At 40.3% G+C, this 19,848-nt stretch overlaps 2 protein-coding genes across 3 annotated transcripts in view; one reads left to right on the plus strand and one right to left on the minus strand.

Moving 5' to 3' along the window:
• The window catches only part of LOC106090267 (calcium/calmodulin-dependent protein kinase kinase 1), a 76,704-nt gene that overhangs the window by 41,764 nt on the left and 15,092 nt on the right, over positions 1-19,848 (minus strand). The gene's annotated exons all lie outside the window — the stretch shown is intronic.
• LOC106095172 (uncharacterized) lies at positions 10,230-11,604 on the plus strand. Its single transcript, XM_013262417.2, has one exon. It carries the CDS (start codon positions 10,362-10,364, stop codon positions 11,418-11,420), a length of 1,059 nt encoding a protein of 352 aa, XP_013117871.2. The 5' UTR covers positions 10,230-10,361; the 3' UTR covers positions 11,421-11,604.

Here is a 19,848-nt window from a genome sequence, read left to right on the forward strand (position 1 = left end):
TGGTATCCAAATTTCGGATGGGGTAACTAGGGGGCCTCCCCACCCCCCAAAAATCTACCAAATATATATATATATATATATACAGACCCATCACGACAATATGGGACTCAAATGAAAGGTATTTAAGACCAGAAAACGTATCTGAAATCCAATTGTAGGACCAAGTGTTTGGGGGACCACCCCAACCCCCGAAGCACCCCTAAGTTGGACATATTTACCGATTAATAAATAAAGGTATTTGAGTGAAGAATACGAATCTGATATCCAGATGTGGGACCATGTGTTTGGGGGCCGCCCATCCCGAGAACATCCACAAAAAGGACAAATTTACGACCATTGCAATATGGGGCTCAAATGAAAGGTCTTTGGAAGTAAAGCACGAATTTGATCAATATTCGAGAAAAGATGTATATGGGGCCACCCCACCCCCATAACACCACATATTTAGGAAGTATTTGCGGACCATTGCAATATGGGGCTCAAATATGAGGTATTTTAGAGTAGAACACGAATCTGATATATATTTTCAAGGTCAAGTCACTGAGTGGGCGCCCCACCCTCCAATACACCTCCCAAACCGATCGTGTTTGGCGACTATGGAAATGTGGGACTCAAATGAAAAGTATCTGCAAGTAGACCACGAATCTGATATCAAATATCTAGGGAACGTCCCACCAAAATAACAACGCCCAAATAGGATATATTTGCTCACCAAGACGATTTGGGTCTTCAAGACAGTGGAGCTCGATATTAATAGTTTTTAGGGCCCTTACCCCAAACCGAAATTATTTGCTGACATTTGCAATAAAGGGTTTAAATGAAAGGTATTACAAATTAGAAAACGAATTTTATATACAATTTCGAAGCCAGTGGCAATATGGGGTTGAAACAAATGATATATAGATACATGAGAACAGAGCACGATGCTGACATATTTCAGGGCTAAGTGTTTGGGGGACCACCCCACTACACCAAAACACCCCTAAATCAGGCATATTTAATGTGGGGCTTAAATGAAAGGTATTGGGGGGTAGAGCAAGAATTGAAACCCATTTTCGGAACCAATTTTCTGGGGCCTACCCCTTTCTCAAAATACCCCACAAACAGCAATTTTTAAGTGACCATCGCAATATGGCGCTCAAATAAAGTTATTTGGGAGTAAAATACGAATTTTATATCCAAATGTAGAACCATGTATTAAGGGCATCACCCATTTCCCAAAACACCCCCAAAGGGGAAAAATTTTTCGACCATGCCAATATGTGGCTCAAATGAAAGGTATTTGAGATTAGAAAACGAATTTGATAACCTATTTTGGGGCCATGTGTTTGGGAGACGCCTCATCCTGTAAACTCCTCTTAAGCAAATGGCAATATGGGGTTTAAATAAATGGTATTTAAAAGAAGAGCACGATGTTGAAATTTTTTCAGGGCCACGTATCTGGGGGACAACCTCTCCCCCGAAAACACCACTAAATCAGACATCATGAGAATATCGCGCTGAAACGAAGTATTTTTAGAATGGAGTACACCTTTCATCCAAACTTAAATTCGTAGACCAAAAAGGTCATATGGGATTCAGATAAAGGCACTTATATTGTTAAATTGTTAGTCAAGCGATATACTATTTTCGTAGCATGGTATTTCACTAAAAGATCTTTAATTGTCGAAAATAAATATTCCAAGGAACTTTTATCCCATAAAAAGTAAAAGAAGGCGCAGCGGAGCGTGCCCGGGTCAGCTAGTTATCAATAAAAAAATGCGTATTATTTAGATTTACCGGGTAGCCGACAGCTGTTTATATTGGAAAAACTCCAATATGAACAACCACATGTTTTTGTGCAAAAATAATTTTCATTGATTCAAAGTACAAAAATTATAGAAAATAAACTACATTTTTTAACCATTCCCTTTTGCTCGATATGATGACATTTGTTCTGATAGTTAAACAAACGAATTGCAAGCTGCACAAATATAATCTGCCGGTATTTAAACCCATTCCTGTACAATGGATTTATTGAACGGGAATATAATTCAATCTTTAACTTGCTCTCAAAAGTGGCCCACATAGAATAGTCCGTCGGATTGGCATCTGGCGTATTGGACAGGAATTGTGGACCAAATGAAGTGCAGAATATAATTTTTTAGCCATTCTTGGTTTACACGTGCTTTATGTGACGGTGCCGAGTGTTGCTGGAACGTCCATGGTCTACGACCGAAATATTTGCTTGTTCCAAAACTTGATCCGAAATATTTGCTTGCTCCAATCGCGATACCACCAAATTCGCTGTTCTTACATTTCTCCTAACCTCACCTAACCATTTCTTCCATTGCCTTTAAGACGTTTCCTTCCCTGGATTGCAATTTGCCCTAAATACGAAAAAGTGTTAATTTACTTTTTCAGACGGTGTCGCCGACAATGATGAGAGTCTCAAAATGAAATCGGCAATTTTTTTCCATACGCAATTAAATCTAATAAAATAAAGTTTTTTTCTATTAATGTGAAAAATATCAAATATTTATTTTTTAAAACAGTAAAAAAGTTGTTTAAAAGAAATGACAAATTTCAAATGAATTGTTTATTGAGTTAATAACCACTTTAAATGGAATTTTGATCTTATCATAAATCCAAATTGTAAAATTCTTAATCAGTAATACACATTCCTTAATAGGTCCCATTTCTGCAAATTTTTTAATTGAATGTACAAATTTGTTAATTGAACATAGCTTGACATTTTTTCTGTGTACCGTTAAACCAGCCAGTGCGCTTGCGAATGTTCAGGCAAGTGACTGTAAAACCCATCATAGGACTCCTTTTTCTTGTCAGTGCAGGGCATGCATACAGCAGTTGTTCTCATTGTTCTCTACCTCGACGTTTTCAAATCTTCTGCACGAAAACTTTACTTACAGCTTTTAATCTATCAGCATGTTTACAGATCAGACCTGTCATGACGGACATTAGAATGTCCAATTAGTATGACCAATTAGAAAGCTTCCTTAGCCTCACAGCAGTGGTCGCAGCAATTTGTCTCGCGACAATGTCCAGAGGCATTAGGTGTAGCATTAAATGAAGTGCATCAGATGTTGTGCAGCTATGATGCACAAACAAACCATCCTTTGGCTCCGGTTGAGTACTGAACAGTGTGTGGACTTTTGAAGCGCCGTCCGCCAGACCACGACACCATATAGCACTATAGGTCTGACAACTGCAATATATACCCAAAGTATGAAGCGCGGTCTAAAACCCCAACTTTTGCCAATGGCTCTCTTGCAGTTGTATAGGGCAAGAGTTGCCTTTTCCAAAATGTTGGATTTGAAGTTCAATTTCCTGTCCAGCAAAACACCCAGGTATTTTTCGCTTTCTCTAAATGGAACATTATCTCCTCCCAAGGAGACAGGTTCCACTGTAGGCAACTAGTATCTCCTGTTGAAAAGAACTACTCTGTCTTGCACGGATTTATACCTAGACCACTTTCGGTAGCCCACTTTGCTGTTGCACGTAGAGCTTTCTGAAGTATATCTCTTAGAGTGCTGGGAAACTTTCCCCTAACCGCAATAGCCAAGTCTTCAGCATACGCGACCACTTTTATACCTTTTTCTTCCAGAGACAATAACAATATGTTAATGGCACAGTACACCTCCTTGAGGTGTTCCTCTGCTGGCCCATCTTTGTAGATCCACAGATCCCAATCCTGCCGCTATGCATATTTTAGTAAGTAAGTCATTAATGAACTTTCTTACGGTAGAGTTGATGATCAGAAACTCCAACTCCTTTATGATTGACGCCGCACCTTCAATGTTACCATTTTATATTCCTAGACAGCGAGAGAACCCTCTATGTAGCTGACTAGGTCGTGAAGGGCTGTTTCAGCGGACTTGCCCTTACAATAGGCATGTTGTCGCCCAGACAAGGGATTTCCAGAGATCCTTGACAGAAGATATGTTTTTCTCAACCTTTCTAGGTTTAGATCTTTTTATCGCCCAAAGGCCTTAGACTCAGACACAATTTCTCCAATAACCTGCATATCAGTGACCTCTTCTGACGCCACATTGTGCGTTGGAGTTTCCCGGGAAATTTGAATCAACGGGTTGTTCTAGTATTTCCTCACTCTTCTCACAAATTGTCCACATATTATCGGACTGCGAGGATAGGATATTTCTTAACCTAGAGGCCTCAGATTTATCGTCCATGTGGCTGCAGAATTCCAACTTAGATTTACTGTGAGCGTTTTCAGCTCGCCCCTGTATTTTCTTAGCTCAGCCTTATAGACTTCCCAATGGTTTTAGACCTCGTTGAAGAGCTTTCTGCAACCCTCCCCAAGACTAACTAGTTCTGGGGTCCACCATGAAGGTTGCTGTTTGCCTCTTGGTTTGGCTCAAGGACATGCTGCCACAAGTAAGTCATTCAGGGCCTTTGTGACCCGCTTGACCATCATATCTATGTTCTCCCCAGTTTTCACTTCTTTTTCATGCTTAGGGGGATAGTCGTGCGGAATCTGCGCCGAAATTTTTTCCAATATGCATTTTTTATGTTGTCTCTTGCTTCATCGATGTACCCACAGCAATAAGTTTGCTGATATCAGCAAACACAGTCTACTGATATGAAATTAAAAATTTTAAACTTTTGAATGAATCCATACAAAATTGTTAAGCTTCAAAACAACAATGGAGGCATTCGCTACACATTAATAAAAAATAAAATTTTAGACGTTAATTTTTGCTTTAAAAGCGTTAATACAACAGTACTCGTTATTTTGAGTGCAAATTTGTTCAAAAATTAGCAAATTGTAGTAACTTTTTTTAGATAAAAGATTTTGAAGCAAAAAATCTTGCAGTTTTCATAAAGAAGAACACACATTAGTGTTTAAAAATCAAGAAAAACATGTGTGCCTTAAGATGGAATATAAAACTTTTTGAAAAAAAATTACTACTGCCCCATTTTTAGAAGACTTTCTGCTGTTACAGCAAACATTTTTCGACAACAGCAGCTAGTGAAGCAACAAAGGACGAATCGTTCACACCGCAATTGTCCAGTGTCCTGAGAGAGAGTGGTTGCACTGGTTTTTCAACTGTCCGTGGATGTGTTAGGAAACTCGTCATGACCAGATCGAACTAATCTTGTTAGAATGAACTCCTGGCGGACTCAGAAGACGAGGCTAACGCAACAGCGGTGGATATTCGGAATCCTGATTATGGTACGGTTTCTGCAGATAAATCTCCACCATAATAAGGCCGATTCGGCGGCACTAAAGGTCCTTGTGATGGCAGGAGGATTTAAAGTGGTTATTATCCAGGAACCATGGGTGTGTGGAGAATGGTGAATTAAGAATTCTGGGATTTAGTCTAAATGTTTTTCTTCTTCGATAGCTTAGCACTTAAGATTTAGCAGTAGCAAGCCTTGAAATAAATAAGACTCATTACTGGCTGGCTTCCCTATAGATGGCACACGATTCAGAAATGCCGCCTTCAAACCTTAAGTTGCTGGTTGAAGCCGCTTCTGCAGGGAAGAAAAGCCTCATTGTAGGAAGTGATGCTAATGCTCATCACCATATATGGGGAAGTTCTGACATCATCGAAAGGTGGAGCTGTTTATCGAGTATATTATAAGTTGCAATCTGGCGATTTGTAATAAAGGGAAAAAACCGACCTTTATTACAAGGAACAGGTCGTCAATATTTTACTTAAAATATTGACGACGTTATAAAATATTGTTTTATCAAATATATAAAATGTTTTAATACAATTTGAGTGCGTCGAAACCTGCAGTGAAAAAGGAAATAGTACAAGTTTTAAGGATGTTCTACATCAAAAACATGATGTAGAATCGTGTGTGGAAAACGATGTGTTGGCGTATTCATATGAAAACTACTTCTGGGTATCAATGGATAGGGAATCAATTGCTGAATACAAAGAATTGAGGTTGGTCACGGTGTAACATTACTTTTTGTAATTATTAACATAAATAATCGAAATAAAATTAAAATTATTTTCTGTGGATTTTTGTTTTTGTTAATTAGGGGGTTGAATAATCAATAACAGTTTGGTACTAGAACTAATAACGGTCTGGTGCTAAAACCAATATAAGATTGATATTAAAACCAATACCAGTTTAGTAATAAGGTAGGGACCAAACGGTACTAATCATTTTTAATTTCATCCATACCATCCGGTATTGTTTTTGTTCCATACGGTGTTGCTTTAATTTCAATACCGTATGGTACTGAAATGAGCACGAACTGTTTGATGACCACATCTTCTCTGATCATCGTTATATAACCTTTAGACTTGGAGAAAATACTGCAGAAATGGTTCCTCGACTAAACAGAAGAAAGCGGATTGGGATAAATTTCAGCACACATTCTGCATGACTATCCCTTTTAGATTCTTGTTTGAACCGTTGAGTGGAGCGGACGATTTTGTTATTTCGCTCCGCAAGAATATTCTTTACTCGTAATAGGGAGTTATTTTCGGGAAAAATGTTAAGTATAGCTACGATAGTGTTATCCAGTAGGCGGTTGCTAATCTGCGTCTTTTTCCAAAGAATCGGCATATCTAAAGCTCAACAGCTGCTCGTGGTGAAACCTCTACTGGTGGAACGGCTGCGCCAGGCTCCAATAGCCGACAGACGACTGGTCAGCAGGGGCTTTAACGAAAACAGACACCTGGTTCTAAGACTCGAACACAAGACCGAACCTATATTATATTCGCATGCCTATAATTTGCCTAGGCCATCGGCCATCTCTGGCAAACCTATACGCTCTTTAAGGGTGTTGGTATAATAAAAGGATTGGCGCGAATGATCCTAAAACTCTCGCCGATAAGGAGAGAGGCTGTGAACATTCCAAGATTATGAGGCCAAATCTAGACTTGAAGAGGTAGAGACTTGTCTGCCATGACAGGTCACTGTCTGATCGGAAAACATGCTGGCAGACTAAAGGTTGCAAGTAACGACTTTTGCATAAGCTGTGAGAACGTCGAGGAAGAAGAGATTATAGAACATATGCAGGCAAGGGTGTTCCACTTTAGGTTCTCATTAAAGGGCTGCACGACCCAATTTGAACGAACCCATGACAGGTGTGACAGCATGCCATTGTCCTGTTAGGTTGTGCCATACACATAAAATAGTAGACGACAGGTCATCACAACTGCATACTACACTCTCAGCCAAGCCCAAGAGAGGCGTGACGTGCAATAATAGCGACATGTAGGTGACGATCATTTCAGGTAGATCAAAAACAAAAAAACATGCCGTGAAGCATGATTTGTTGCCATGGGTTATTTCATACGCGAGTGAGCTCTGCAAGAAAGTGCATATTTCAATAACTAAGTGAATGATGGAGAAAATAAATTTTATACATTTAGAAGAATTTCTAAGTGTAGAATAAAATGTTTGTATTCCCATTCAATAAAGACAACTAACAGAAATATTTGTTAGCATATAATATCACGTTTTGGGGAAAAATTGGCTAGTCAAATATGACCAATTTTAAATAATTTTACAAATTCATCAAAAATGGCTTAGAAATTTTCTGTAAGTAAAATTTAAAGTTTCTAAAAAAAAATTTTGGTATGGCGATAAAGCAAGTCATGAGAACTAAATCCAATTTTCACGATGATAGGTAATATAATGCTAAAACAATAATGTCCTGCAATAAACACTTAGTGGCTAATAAAATTAAAATAATTTTTCATTAGGCTTTTTTAATAAAAACAAAAATTTTAAAAAATTGTAAAGAAAATTAAAAAGAAACACTACGTCAATGTAAATGCCGTAAATAGCAAATATATGAGTTTTCAGCAAAATTGGACAATGGAATCGATGGGTTGATTTAAATGTGTTACATTTTTTTATTTTAAATCTATTTATTTTAACAGAAGTTTGCAATAGATGAAAGACTCGCCTACATTCTCCATCAATAAGGACTATTATATAGTAACATAAATACCGCAAAAATCTGTAATTGTGTTTTTAACAGCTATTTGCATTACCATTTTTGATTACAAAATAGGGATAAAGGTTTTATAATGCCTTTAGCCATTTTGTCAAAAAATCGTTTGACCAAATGATCAAATTTCTTTGGTCTTTCTTTTCTCAAATTGACACTGTCGTCTAATGCATTGAAGGTATGCCGTGTTGCTGACTAAACAGATTATGTCATCGTGGTTGCTTCGGCATGGCAGTCTCTAACAGCCCTTGTGTTTTTATACCCACCACCGAAGGATGGGGGTATATTCATTTTGTCATTCCGTTTGCAACACATCAAAATATCCATTTCCGACCCACGAAGACGATCTAGCCAAGTCCGTCCGTCTGTCTGTTGGAATCACGCTACAGTCTTTAAAAATAGAGATATTGAGCTGAAACTTTGCACAGATTCTTTTTTTTGTCCATAAGCAGGTTAAGTTCGAAGATGGGCTATATCGGACTATATCTTGATATAGCCCCCATATAGACCGATCCGCCGATTTAGGGTCTTAGGCCCATAAAAGCCACATTTATTGTCCGATTTTGCTGGAATTTGGGACAGAGAGTTGTCTTAGACCCTTCGAGTTGTCATATAGACCGATCCGCCGATTTAGGATCTTAGGCCCATAAAAGCCACATTTATAACCCGATTTTGCCAAAATTTGGGACAGTGAATTGTGTTAGGCCCTTCGACATCCTTCTTCAATTTGGCCCAGATCGGTTCAGATTTGGATATAGCTGCCATATAGATCGATCTCTCGATTTAAGGCTTTGGGCCCATAAAAGGCGCACTTATTGTCCGATTTCGCCGAAATTTGGGACAGTGAGTTAAATTAAGCCCCTCGACATATTTCTGCAATTTGGCACAGATCGGTCCAGATTTGGATATAATTGCCATACAGACCGATCTCTCGATTTAAGGTTTTGGGCCCATAGAAGGCGCATTTATTGTCCGATTTCGCCGAAATTTGGGACAGTGAGATGTGTTAGGCTCTTGGACATTCAAATCGAATTGGCTCAAATCGATCCAGATTTGGATATAGCTGCCATATAGACCGATATCTCGATTTAAAGTCTGGGCCCCATAAAAGGCGCATTTATAATACGATTTTACTGAAATTTGACACAGTGACTTATGCTAGACTTTTCGACATCCGTGTTGTATATGGTTAAAATCGGTTGATTTTTCGATATAGCTACTAAAAAGATCAATAGTTTGTTATACACAATTGAACAATGACTTGTACTTATTAGTATTTGGTCCAAATCGGAACATATTTCGATATAGCTGCTATGGGGCATAAGGAATGCATTTTTCGCCGGATACCTTACCTGAGATGATGGGTCCAGAGATGGTGGATCTTTATTTGTCTTTACTTGTTGTTGTCGTTTTACCAAAATGCGACATTTGCAGGCCTTTAGTTGTCGTTTCTTTGCGAACTTGTCTGATTGTGATGTGATGTCTGATGTGAACATTCGCAAGTTGCTGAGCATTTTAAAAATATCTGGACGGTTCAACGGTAGGATCTAGTAGGTATCTTACTTCTCCTCACTATGTAACGGCTGAGTCTGATGCCAGACTGCCACTTAAACCTAAACTAACCTAGATTTATTTTTCTAGCTGTGATCAGGCAAATTTATTTTCTTTCCAAAAAAGTTCATTCTCTGTCATTTCATTTTATTTCCTCCATCCAACAACCCCATCATAAATTTAGCAGCAGTCACTCTCAGCAAAAAACAGCAATTATAGCAGTAAAATTAACTACTAATAGTCAGCAGACAGTGTTTGCTATTATTTTCAGGCTTTTTTCTATGATTGTAGGTTAAACAACAGATGACCCCATACACTGCGGAACTTTTGATGTTTGTACATATGGATAGGAAATGGGATTGCCCACTTTAGCTCTACAAATATTGTAGGATAAATTGAACTTAAGAACGGTTTGTGGCAACTATATTCAAATTATACCTGATTCACCAATTCACTTTTTCAAATTCAGGATTTTGGCTCGACTTAGCGTCTATATTAGCCGGCGATAGCAATTTTGTAGTAGATAAACGGCTAACCCATTTTTATATTTCTAAATTTAAAAAATGGATTTATTTAAATGAGTGTGAGTGTACAAGCGATTAGTTCCATAAAGATTGCTCAAAATTTGTTGGCTAGCGATATAGAAGAAATTGAAATGTGTTCGTTACTTAAGGAAAAATATATTATCTGCGTATGATGTAAACAAATGAAATGAATATATTGTACATTTATTTAGCTGGCGATGCTAGTGGTAGCACATAATTATTCGGATAAACATAGATGTGAACAATTTATTTTCTTTTTTTGTTTTTTATTCAAATTGGAACATTTTAGTCCAAACATTTTATAAAAGATAAACATTAGAATGTGGTGTTTTCAAGCAAATATTGCGTTACTTTTGACGCTCAGTCTTTTATGCAAATGTGAAAGGATACCTATAAGGTTGGGAGCTCCGGCACACTTAGTGAACGGCGACCATATTTCCCAGAAATTTTTTGCTGCAGTGGAGAACGGGGAGCGGCATAAAGCCATTCTTCAAAGTACTTTGCAGAACTTTGTTGAAAATCTTCAAAGAAATTTGTCCACATCTAACATTCGCAACACGGCTGCTAATGAAATCGAGGAAGACAGTGAAAAGATCAAAGTGCGACGCCTTTACGATCTGGCAGACTATTTTGAATATTCATCGGAAATGGCGAACTCGTTTGCAATGGCTGCAGAAAATTTTTTTGAAGTCACCAAGAAGGAAAGCATCGCCTTATTGCAGAAGCTACGCCAAATTCCATCGGCTCAACGATACCTACCTACCGATGTAAAAATGCATCTGACAGACTACTTTGCAGAAATGGAATATTTTCATGTCATGTTCTCGGAAATAGTAGATGAATCTCTAGAATACGTTGGTAATACTTTGCGTTCGATTCAAAGCGTTTTTATACACTTTGCCGATATACAACGAGATTTGCTTAGAGAATGGAACCTGCGGCTTGAAGGTTGGTGCTTCAGTGCCTATGTGGATTTTTTACAGCTATGGTCAACTGAGATTTTTAAGTGTGCATCAACAAAGGAACTGAACATTGCCTACGATGTGTATGCCACAACAGAAACGACTGCAAAACACATCATGCGCCAGCTGGAATTCCGAATTCAACGCCTATACAATTGTTTCATTTTTGGCGGTTACCAAATCAAATGTAAATTTTTACGAGATCCCGATGTTGACTTTGAACCATTATTCGCTAAGTTAGACGAGCTACAGCAATATTTGGATATAAAAATCAAGATGGGACGAATATCATTATATCGCTCTCACCGTAACGCAGATGAACTTGTATCCACAAAAGTCCAAGAGCAATGCATACCTCTAGATTTCCCCCAAAAACACATGATGGAAAGTCTAAACCAATGTTATGTTCCAAACTAATAATAGAAGTTACTATTCAGTGCAGTGGATTATTTTCATAGACTTTTGTGGCTTATGTGAAATGCTCATACGGAAAATCCCACTCATCATCATATAGCCTCTGATTACTTTCTATAAGTATATGAAAGAAATTTGTGGCATGAATTTTTATTTAAAAAAGTAAATAAATTACTAAATAGCGAAATGGTCGATTTTTGATTATGATTAAGGGCTTTACGTTTAAATCGCATTCAAAAATGCGGTTGTATGTGTGTCGCCGGAAATAAAGGAAAAGAAAATTTAATGTGTCATATTCAAAAATGCGGTTGTATGTGTGCCGCCGGAAATAAAGGAAAAGAAAAGTAAAATAATTATAAACAACAAGTAAAAGCGTGCTAAGTTCGGCCGGGCCGAATCTTATATACCCTCCACCATGGATCGCATTTGTCGAGTTCTTTTCCCGGCATCTCTTCTTAGGCAACAAAAGGATATAAGAAAAGATTTGCTCTGCTATTAGAGCGATATCAAGATACGGTCCGGTTTGGACCACAATTAAATTATATGTTGGAGACCTGTGTAAAATGTCAGCCAATTCGAATAAGAATTGCGCCCTTTGTGGCCTCAAGAAGTAAAACAGAGAGATCGATTTATATGAGAGCTGTATCGGGCTATAGACCGATTCAGACCATAATAAACACGTATGTTAATGGTCATGAGAGAATCCGTCCTCTAGAGGCTTAAGAAATCAAGATGCCAGATCAGTTTATATGGCAGCTATATCAGGTTATGAACCGATTTGCGCCATACTTAGCACAGTTATTGGAAGTCATATCAAAACACCTCATGCATAATTTCGTCCAAATCGGATGAGAATTGCGTCCTCTAGCGGCTCAATAAATACATGCTACTCACCTATGCCGACGACATCGATATCATAGGTCGGTCACCGGAAGTAGTAACTGCAGCCTTTAAAAGAATCGAAAGAGAGTCAGTGAAAATGGGTCTGGCAGTAAATGGAGATAAGACGAAAGAGATGGTTTCAACTCCCAAAACTCCTTGTACAACCGAGCAGATAAAGAAAATGGAGAAAGTTGGGAACCACAACTTTGAGATAGTCAGTAACATTAAATACCTGCGCACCGCCGTAAGCGAAACAAATGATACCAGTTTTGAGTTTAGCGAAAAATGATATTGGCAAATAGATGCTACTTTGGACTAAGTAAGCAGATATGAAACAAGGCCACCTCTCGACAGAGGAAGATTACACTATACCAGACCAGATTACACTATACCAGGAAGATTACACTATACTGATACTACCCGTGTTGTGATATGGTTCTAAAGCATGGGTACTTGTGAAAGCAGATGAGGCAGTGATTGGAGTATTTGAGAGAAATATCCTTCGTAAAATATATGGACCAGTTTGCGATAATGGAGAATATAGGCGACGTATGAACCATGAACCACGAGCTGTATGACGACAATAGCATAGTTACACGCATCAAAATACAACGGCTGCGTTGGCTAGGTCACGTAGTCAGAATGGATGAAGAAGCTCAAGCAAAGAAGTCTTTTAAAGGCTAACACGGTGGTATACGCAAACCGGGAAGACCAAAAGCCCGATGGAAAGATCAAGTGGTGGGAGGCACCTCGAAACTTAGTGTCAGAGATTTTAAAATGAGCGCAGAAGATCGAGGCGCTTGGAACGCTATTCTACGTTCGGCTAGTGGAACAAACATTCCGTCATAGCCAATTAAAGAATAATACCCTATTGTATTGGAATATTTAATTAGGTTAGGTTGAAAATAGGGTGCAGATATTAATCCGCCCATCCCACTATGGACATACACCTAAGCCAGTAATCAGCTTGTTGTGCGCTCTAAATACTATAAAGTAACCTCTAAAAAGAAAATTTGAAGTTAGGAATTCCGTGCTACTTACAAAATCCTTAATTGGTTTAATTACCACTGCCCTTAGTTGGTCCATGTCTAGTATTGTGTCTCCACCTAAGTGCCGGTATGTATTAGACGCGAAAGTCGGACAATGACAAAGGAAATCCTCCAACGCCTCATTAACTTCCCCGCATGCCCTACGCATGCTATCATTTGCCGCACAAATTTTACGTAAGCGAACTCGTAGTCCTTTGTGTCCCGTTATGATACCAATAGTTATACTGACCGTCTTCTTGCTTCCTTTCAGTAATAGCCTCTTCTTCTCACGATCTGGATCCCCCCATAGGATTATCGCCGTCCTACCGGCCGTTTCTCTGTTCCACAATGTTGCATGCGCATTCTTCGCCCACGCCCTTAATACGGACTGCGTCGACACAAAAGGCTTCGGGTTGACCAAGTTTATTGACGGCAGTCCTCTGGCCTTCACCGCCAAATCGTCTGCCCTTTCATTTCCTTTTACTCCGCTCTGGCCCGGAACCCAAACAATGCGCATTTTGCCATCCTCAGAGAAGGCGTTAATCTCCTTCTTACACTTCAAAACAAGTGATCTTTCCGTCCTGGTTGTTATTGCCCTTATAGCAATTTTTCTTTCGGTAAAGATGTTCACACTCGGCGTCCACGCGTTAGCACCACACCACTTGACGCATTTCTTGATCGCCCGTGATCCAAAACAGATCTCAGTCCCTGGGTTCTCAATGTAGGCCCCAGGCCCACTTTGTCCTCTAGTTTGGATCCATTCGTGTAACATGATCTTCCAGATGGCAATACTAGGGTTCCGTCAACCCAAGACTGTGCCGATGGCAGCAGTTGCTTCGCACTCGACCTCAAGGTTCATCTCAGGTATCTGATCGGAAACCTCTTCCCTTCCTTCTAGGATTCCTATCGTCGCCTCGATTATACCGCGATGGTATGAGCTGCTCTTATCCTCAATCCATTCTGCCATCGCCTTATGTCTCATAGCCGCATAGCATAGCTGTCAAGCTTCGCCTATGCCAAGACAACATGTTCTTTGAACCTGTTGTATGGTCCTTGTGTTGCAATTTTGTCCATAGCAGTCGACCAAACTACTGAGGCTTAAGTAAGTATTGGTCTAATCACGCTCCAGTAGAGTTAGTGAACTATCCGCGGATTCAGGCCCCATTTCGAGCCTACGGCCCGTCTACGTAGTGCCCAACATCTGTGAGCCTTCTCAGTACGTTCCTGAATGTGACACTTCCAATTCACTTTCCTGTCCAAGATCACACCTAAGTATTTGACCTTGTCAGATATCGAAATCGTCTTATTGAGGAAACGAGGTGCATTAAATTGGGCCTCCTTCGTCTTCCTCGTGAACAGGCATATTTCAGTCTTCTCTGGGTTAACATTAAGACCTCTGGGTCTAGCCCAGTCATATGCCATATGAGGAACCCTTTCGGCCCTTCTGCATAGCTCGTTCGGATCCATACCCCTTGGAAGTATTATAACATCGTCTGCGTAGACGGTTTCAAATCCCTCCTCAGTCAGCATCCGTACCTATGACCTATTCATTTATGGTGGTCAACCATAGGAGTGACGATAAAATGACCCCCGTGGCGTGCCTTGTGACACTTTCTCTTTTATATTTATGCAATGGGGCACACAATTTATCCACCTGTTCCTTAGCATATGGCTTATCCAGTCTCTAAAGACCGGATCCACCCAGTACTAGCCTAAGGATTGGATCAGTGTGTCGGTCCGCACATTGTTAAAAGCCCCCTCGATGTCAATACATACCGCCAATGTGCACGTTTTGGCATCGAAGGGTTCTTCTATTTTATGCACAACCTCTTGCAAGGCAGTCTCCACCGACCTTCCCTTGACATAGGCATGCTGTTTGTATTTAGAAGACGAAAGGCTTATGGGCAGAAAGGACGAAAGGCTTATGGGTCTGTAGGCCTTTGGTGTCGCATAACTTTCCTTGCCGGGCTTGGGTATAAACACCACCTTTGCCTCTTGCCAGGCTTTCGGAGTATATGCAAGACCTAGGCACGCTGTGAAAATTTTGGCCAGACGAGGCGCCAGATAGTCTGCCTCTCTCTGTAGTAACGCTGGAAATATTCCATCAGGTCCGGGTGAATTAAATGGTTTGAAGCTCCTCAAGGATTCCTTCACTATAAATTCGGTAATTATAAACCTTCGATCAACATCATTATTCCAAGATTCCGGTGTCTCCGTGAGCCCCGTCGTATCCTGTGCAAAATGGGTTTTCATCAAAAGCCTCAATATGTCCGTCGTTTCTGCTCTCACTCCCATGTCGTCTACTAAGGTTTCAGTTTGGACATGGGGTTTTGAGAGAAACTTTTTTATCTTGGCGGCGTCATTAACGCTATCGACCTGTTCGCAGAAAAGCTTCCAGAGGCACGTTTTGCCGCTCTGGTAATCTTATTGTATAATACACATCCCAATAAACTTCCGCTTTTTTACGCCGGATTCGGCGCTGGCCGTGCTATTCTAAACCTAATGTAGCGATGGTCAGAGAAAAAGTGTTCCATGAAGACCCTCCAATCCTGATCCATATCGATTAGATTTTCCGAACATATCGTCACATCTTATACCTTCTCCCTAATCCTATTAACAAAGGTAGCGGTGTTACCAATAAGTGTTATTAGGTCGTTAGTATTCAAGAATTCTGCCAGGGCTTGGCCCCGCTTATTAGTGTTGGTACTTCCCCAAGAAATTCCAAGAGTTCGCAGCGCACCCTATTTGTACCTCGTTTCCTGTCTGTTTTGCTTTCCTCACCAGTCGTTGCAGCTTCATCGTGGGTGGCGGTGTCGGACAGTCGAAAGGCAGATAAAGTGATGCCGGGTATGCTTCACCGTCTCCCTGTCCCAACACTGTTGCATCCGACGTTGACAACTCTGGGGAAAATATACAATTCAATTTTTTTTTTTTGACAAATAACGCAAGTCCTCGGCCGAGTACCAGTGTTAGCATAGATAATTGGTAGTTGATATGGTACAGTCCAGAAACTTTGTTACTTATGATTTTCCTTGGTGATTTTCTCCATCAGAGCGTGTATAGCGGTCTCGCTGGAGGTTTATCTGGATTACCTCAATCATTGGTCCTCCAGTAAATGGGCATCTTGGGAGTAGGTGATGATCTCATCGTCTACTCCCTGTACTTAAGACTGCACTGACTTTCCTGTCACTGCCTGATGTCATGGTTTTAGGTTCTTTGCCTAGTCTAGTCTTCTGACTCTTCATAAAGTCGGTAATGGTTCCATCGTCGGGTCCCTGTTCGTTAAGCTGAATTGGGTGTTCATTCACTGTACTGCCTGAGTTTCAATTCTAGGATCTTTGCCTATCTTCTTGGGAGTAGGTGATGGTACCATCATCGGCTCCCTGTTCGTTGAGCTGCATCGAGACTCCTGTTGTTGCGCTGCCTAATGTTCCAATATTAGGATCTTTACCTATCCCAATATTCCGAATCATTTAGTCGGTGATGGGTCCGTCGTCGGGTCTCTCGCCACTGCACTGCCTGATATTTTAGTATTAGGGACTTTGCATATCCTAGTCTTTCCAATATTGAGAGATGCCGCGATTGTCTCGTTGTCGGCCCCCTGTTTGTTGAGCGGTGTTGAGTCACCTGCCACTGCACGGCCTGATGTCGCAGAATGAAAATTTCTGCTTATCCTAGTCTTCCCAATCCTGAAAAAGACAGCTTTGCTCCCGTAGTGCGCCATGACTTTAGTCTTAGCCAAACTTGTCACGGAGACTTGATCAATGCCAACCACGAAGAGAGTTCCTTCCTCCCAACATGCGTTCCGTCGCTAATCTACTGCCCCATCCCTTGATGAAGACCGTAGCCTTTGTGAGCTGGGGGATATCTATCTTTCTCACCAGGTCGAGCTTTGCGCCCTCCCAGGGAGCGTGAATACCTCCGACGAGCTGTTTGACGGTATCAATAAATTCCGCCGACGCAAAACGCAGAGTAAAGATGCCCCCTCTAAACTCGTAGCTCATGATTTGTATGGGTGGACCCTTTACAGAGTTCCACACATGTTCAAAAATTCGATCGTTAACCACCATTCCAGTAAGTATAAATGTTTTTCTTCTTCCATCGATAGGCACTGAAGATTTAGTAGTAGCCAGCCTTGAAATAAACAAGTCTCATTACTGGCTGGCATCCCTATACATGCCACTCGATTCAGAGATGCCACCTTCAAACCTTAAGTTGCTGGTTGAAGCCGCTTCTGTAGGCAAGAAGAGCCTCATTGTAGGAAGTGATGCTAATGCACATCACCAGATATAGGGGAGTTCGGATGTCAACGAAAGGGGTGAGATGCTTATTGAATATATTATAACTTGCAATCTGGCGATTTTTAATAAAGGGGATAAACCGACCTTTGTTACCAGTAACAGGAAGAAGGTACTCGATATTACCTTTGTATGGGAAGTGGAAGAATATGCGTTTGGGATGTGTTGGATGACTACAGATTCTCTGATCATCGTTATATTAGTTTCAGTTTAGGCGAAAATACTGCAGAAGTGGTGCCTCGGCTAAACAGAAGAAAGGCGGATTGGGATAAATTTCGGCACAAATTCTGCACGTCTATCCCTTCTAGACCAGAAAAGGAAGTGGAAACTACGGAGGATATAGACATAGTGTTCAAGCGGATCACGGAAGCCCTGAATGGCTCGCTTGTATCAGCATGTCCTAGTCCCAAGGCAAGGAGCAAACAGCAACTGCCATGGTGGACCCCAGAGCTGGTTGCTCTAGGCTAAGGAAGATTCTGTCCTCTAGACCTATTACGGTGGGGTTTTTTCAGAAGTAAGAGAATGTATGGACAATGTTTGGTGAGGAAACACTAGAGGTACTCGTTGGTAAAAATTTCCCGGAAAATTCTCCAAGGGACAACGTGGCACCAGAAGAGGTTGTCACTGGTATACATTCGTCTGTGGTTATTAGGGAAATTGTGTCAGAGAAAAAATCCTTTGGGCGATAAGAAGTTTCGACTCCTTTAAGTACCAGGCCCTGATGATGTATCACCAGTTGAATTACAAGCTGTGTCTGATAGACTGGTTCCCTAGCTTAGGGAGATATATTCTGCTTGTATCAGCATGTCATATTGACCTGTGGGATGGAGGGACACCAAGGTGATTTTCATTCCGAAAGCAGGAAAACCCTACCATACGAAGGCGAAAGATTTTCATCCTATTAGTCTGTCATTCTTTATGCTGAAGATTCTTGAGAGGTTGATAGAAACATTTCTTAGGGCAAAGATCCCTGGAGATCGTCTGTCGCGGCAGCAGCATGCATTTAGTAAAGGCAAATCCACTGAAACAGCCCTTCACGACCTAGTCGGCTACATGGAGGGTTCTCTCGCTGTCAAGGAATATATATATATATATATTATTGAATATAATATATGTTATTGAAGGTGTTTTCAATAATGTAAAAGCGACGTCAATCATGAAGAAGATGGAGTTTCAAGTCATCAACTCTAACGTAAGAAAGTTTATTAAAAACTTACTTGCTAAAAGATGCATTACGGCAGACTTGGGATCTGTGGATCTAAAAAGGTGGGTCGGCAGAGGAACACCTCAAGGAGGTGTACTGTTTCCTTTACTTTAGAATATAGCCATTAACAATATATTATTGTCTCTGGAAGAAAAAGGTGTAAAAGTGGTCGCGTATGCTGATGACGTGGCAATTTCGGTCTTCCCAGGACTGTAAGAGATATACTTCAGAAAGTTCTACGTGCAACAGCAAAGTGGGCTACCGAAAGTGCTCTAGGTATAAATCCATGCAAGACAGAGTAGTTCTTTTCAGCAGGAGATACAAGTTGCCTACAGTGGAACCTCTCTCCTTGGGAGGAGAGAATGTTTCATTTACAGAAATCACAAAATACCTGGGTGTTTGGCTGGACAGGAAATTGAACTTCAAATCCAACATTTTGGAAAGGGCAAGAAATGCAACTCTTGCCCTATATACCTGGAAGAGAGCCACTTTCGGTATAGTGTGTTTAGCCCATAAGTGGCACATTTACTACCCGAATCCGCTGAAAGTTGGAACAATGAGTTGTATTGACGCCCTCGTCACTCTTATGAAATATGTCCCCGATCGAACTATACGAGTATATAGATATAACTGCCATTTAAGCCGATCTCCCAGTATACTCTTCCAAATTTCACCAAAACCGGGTTAAAACTGCAAGTATTGTTTTCTTGAAAAAATCTTCTTGATTGTGTGTAAATTTGCAAGATAAAATGTACAAAGAAGAATAGAAGCAATATCGCGAAATTTATTTTTAATTTTATGTTTTCTAGTTGTTATATCTTAATTTATAAAAACACATTTACTATTTAAAAATCTTTGCTACGTATTTGATGGTTCAAATATATTCGGCTCGATTGCACTATTGTGGCGCTTAATGCCTACCACTACTATGGCAAACGATTTTCTGGCGTACAGAATCCTTAAGGGCAACATATTGTCCACAAACTGTCGAATTTGCACTGCCCTCAATATGATATTGC

Source organism: Stomoxys calcitrans, chromosome 2 (assembly GCF_963082655.1).
Source record: "Stomoxys calcitrans chromosome 2, idStoCalc2.1, whole genome shotgun sequence".
Taxonomy (NCBI): domain Eukaryota; kingdom Metazoa; phylum Arthropoda; class Insecta; order Diptera; family Muscidae; genus Stomoxys; species Stomoxys calcitrans.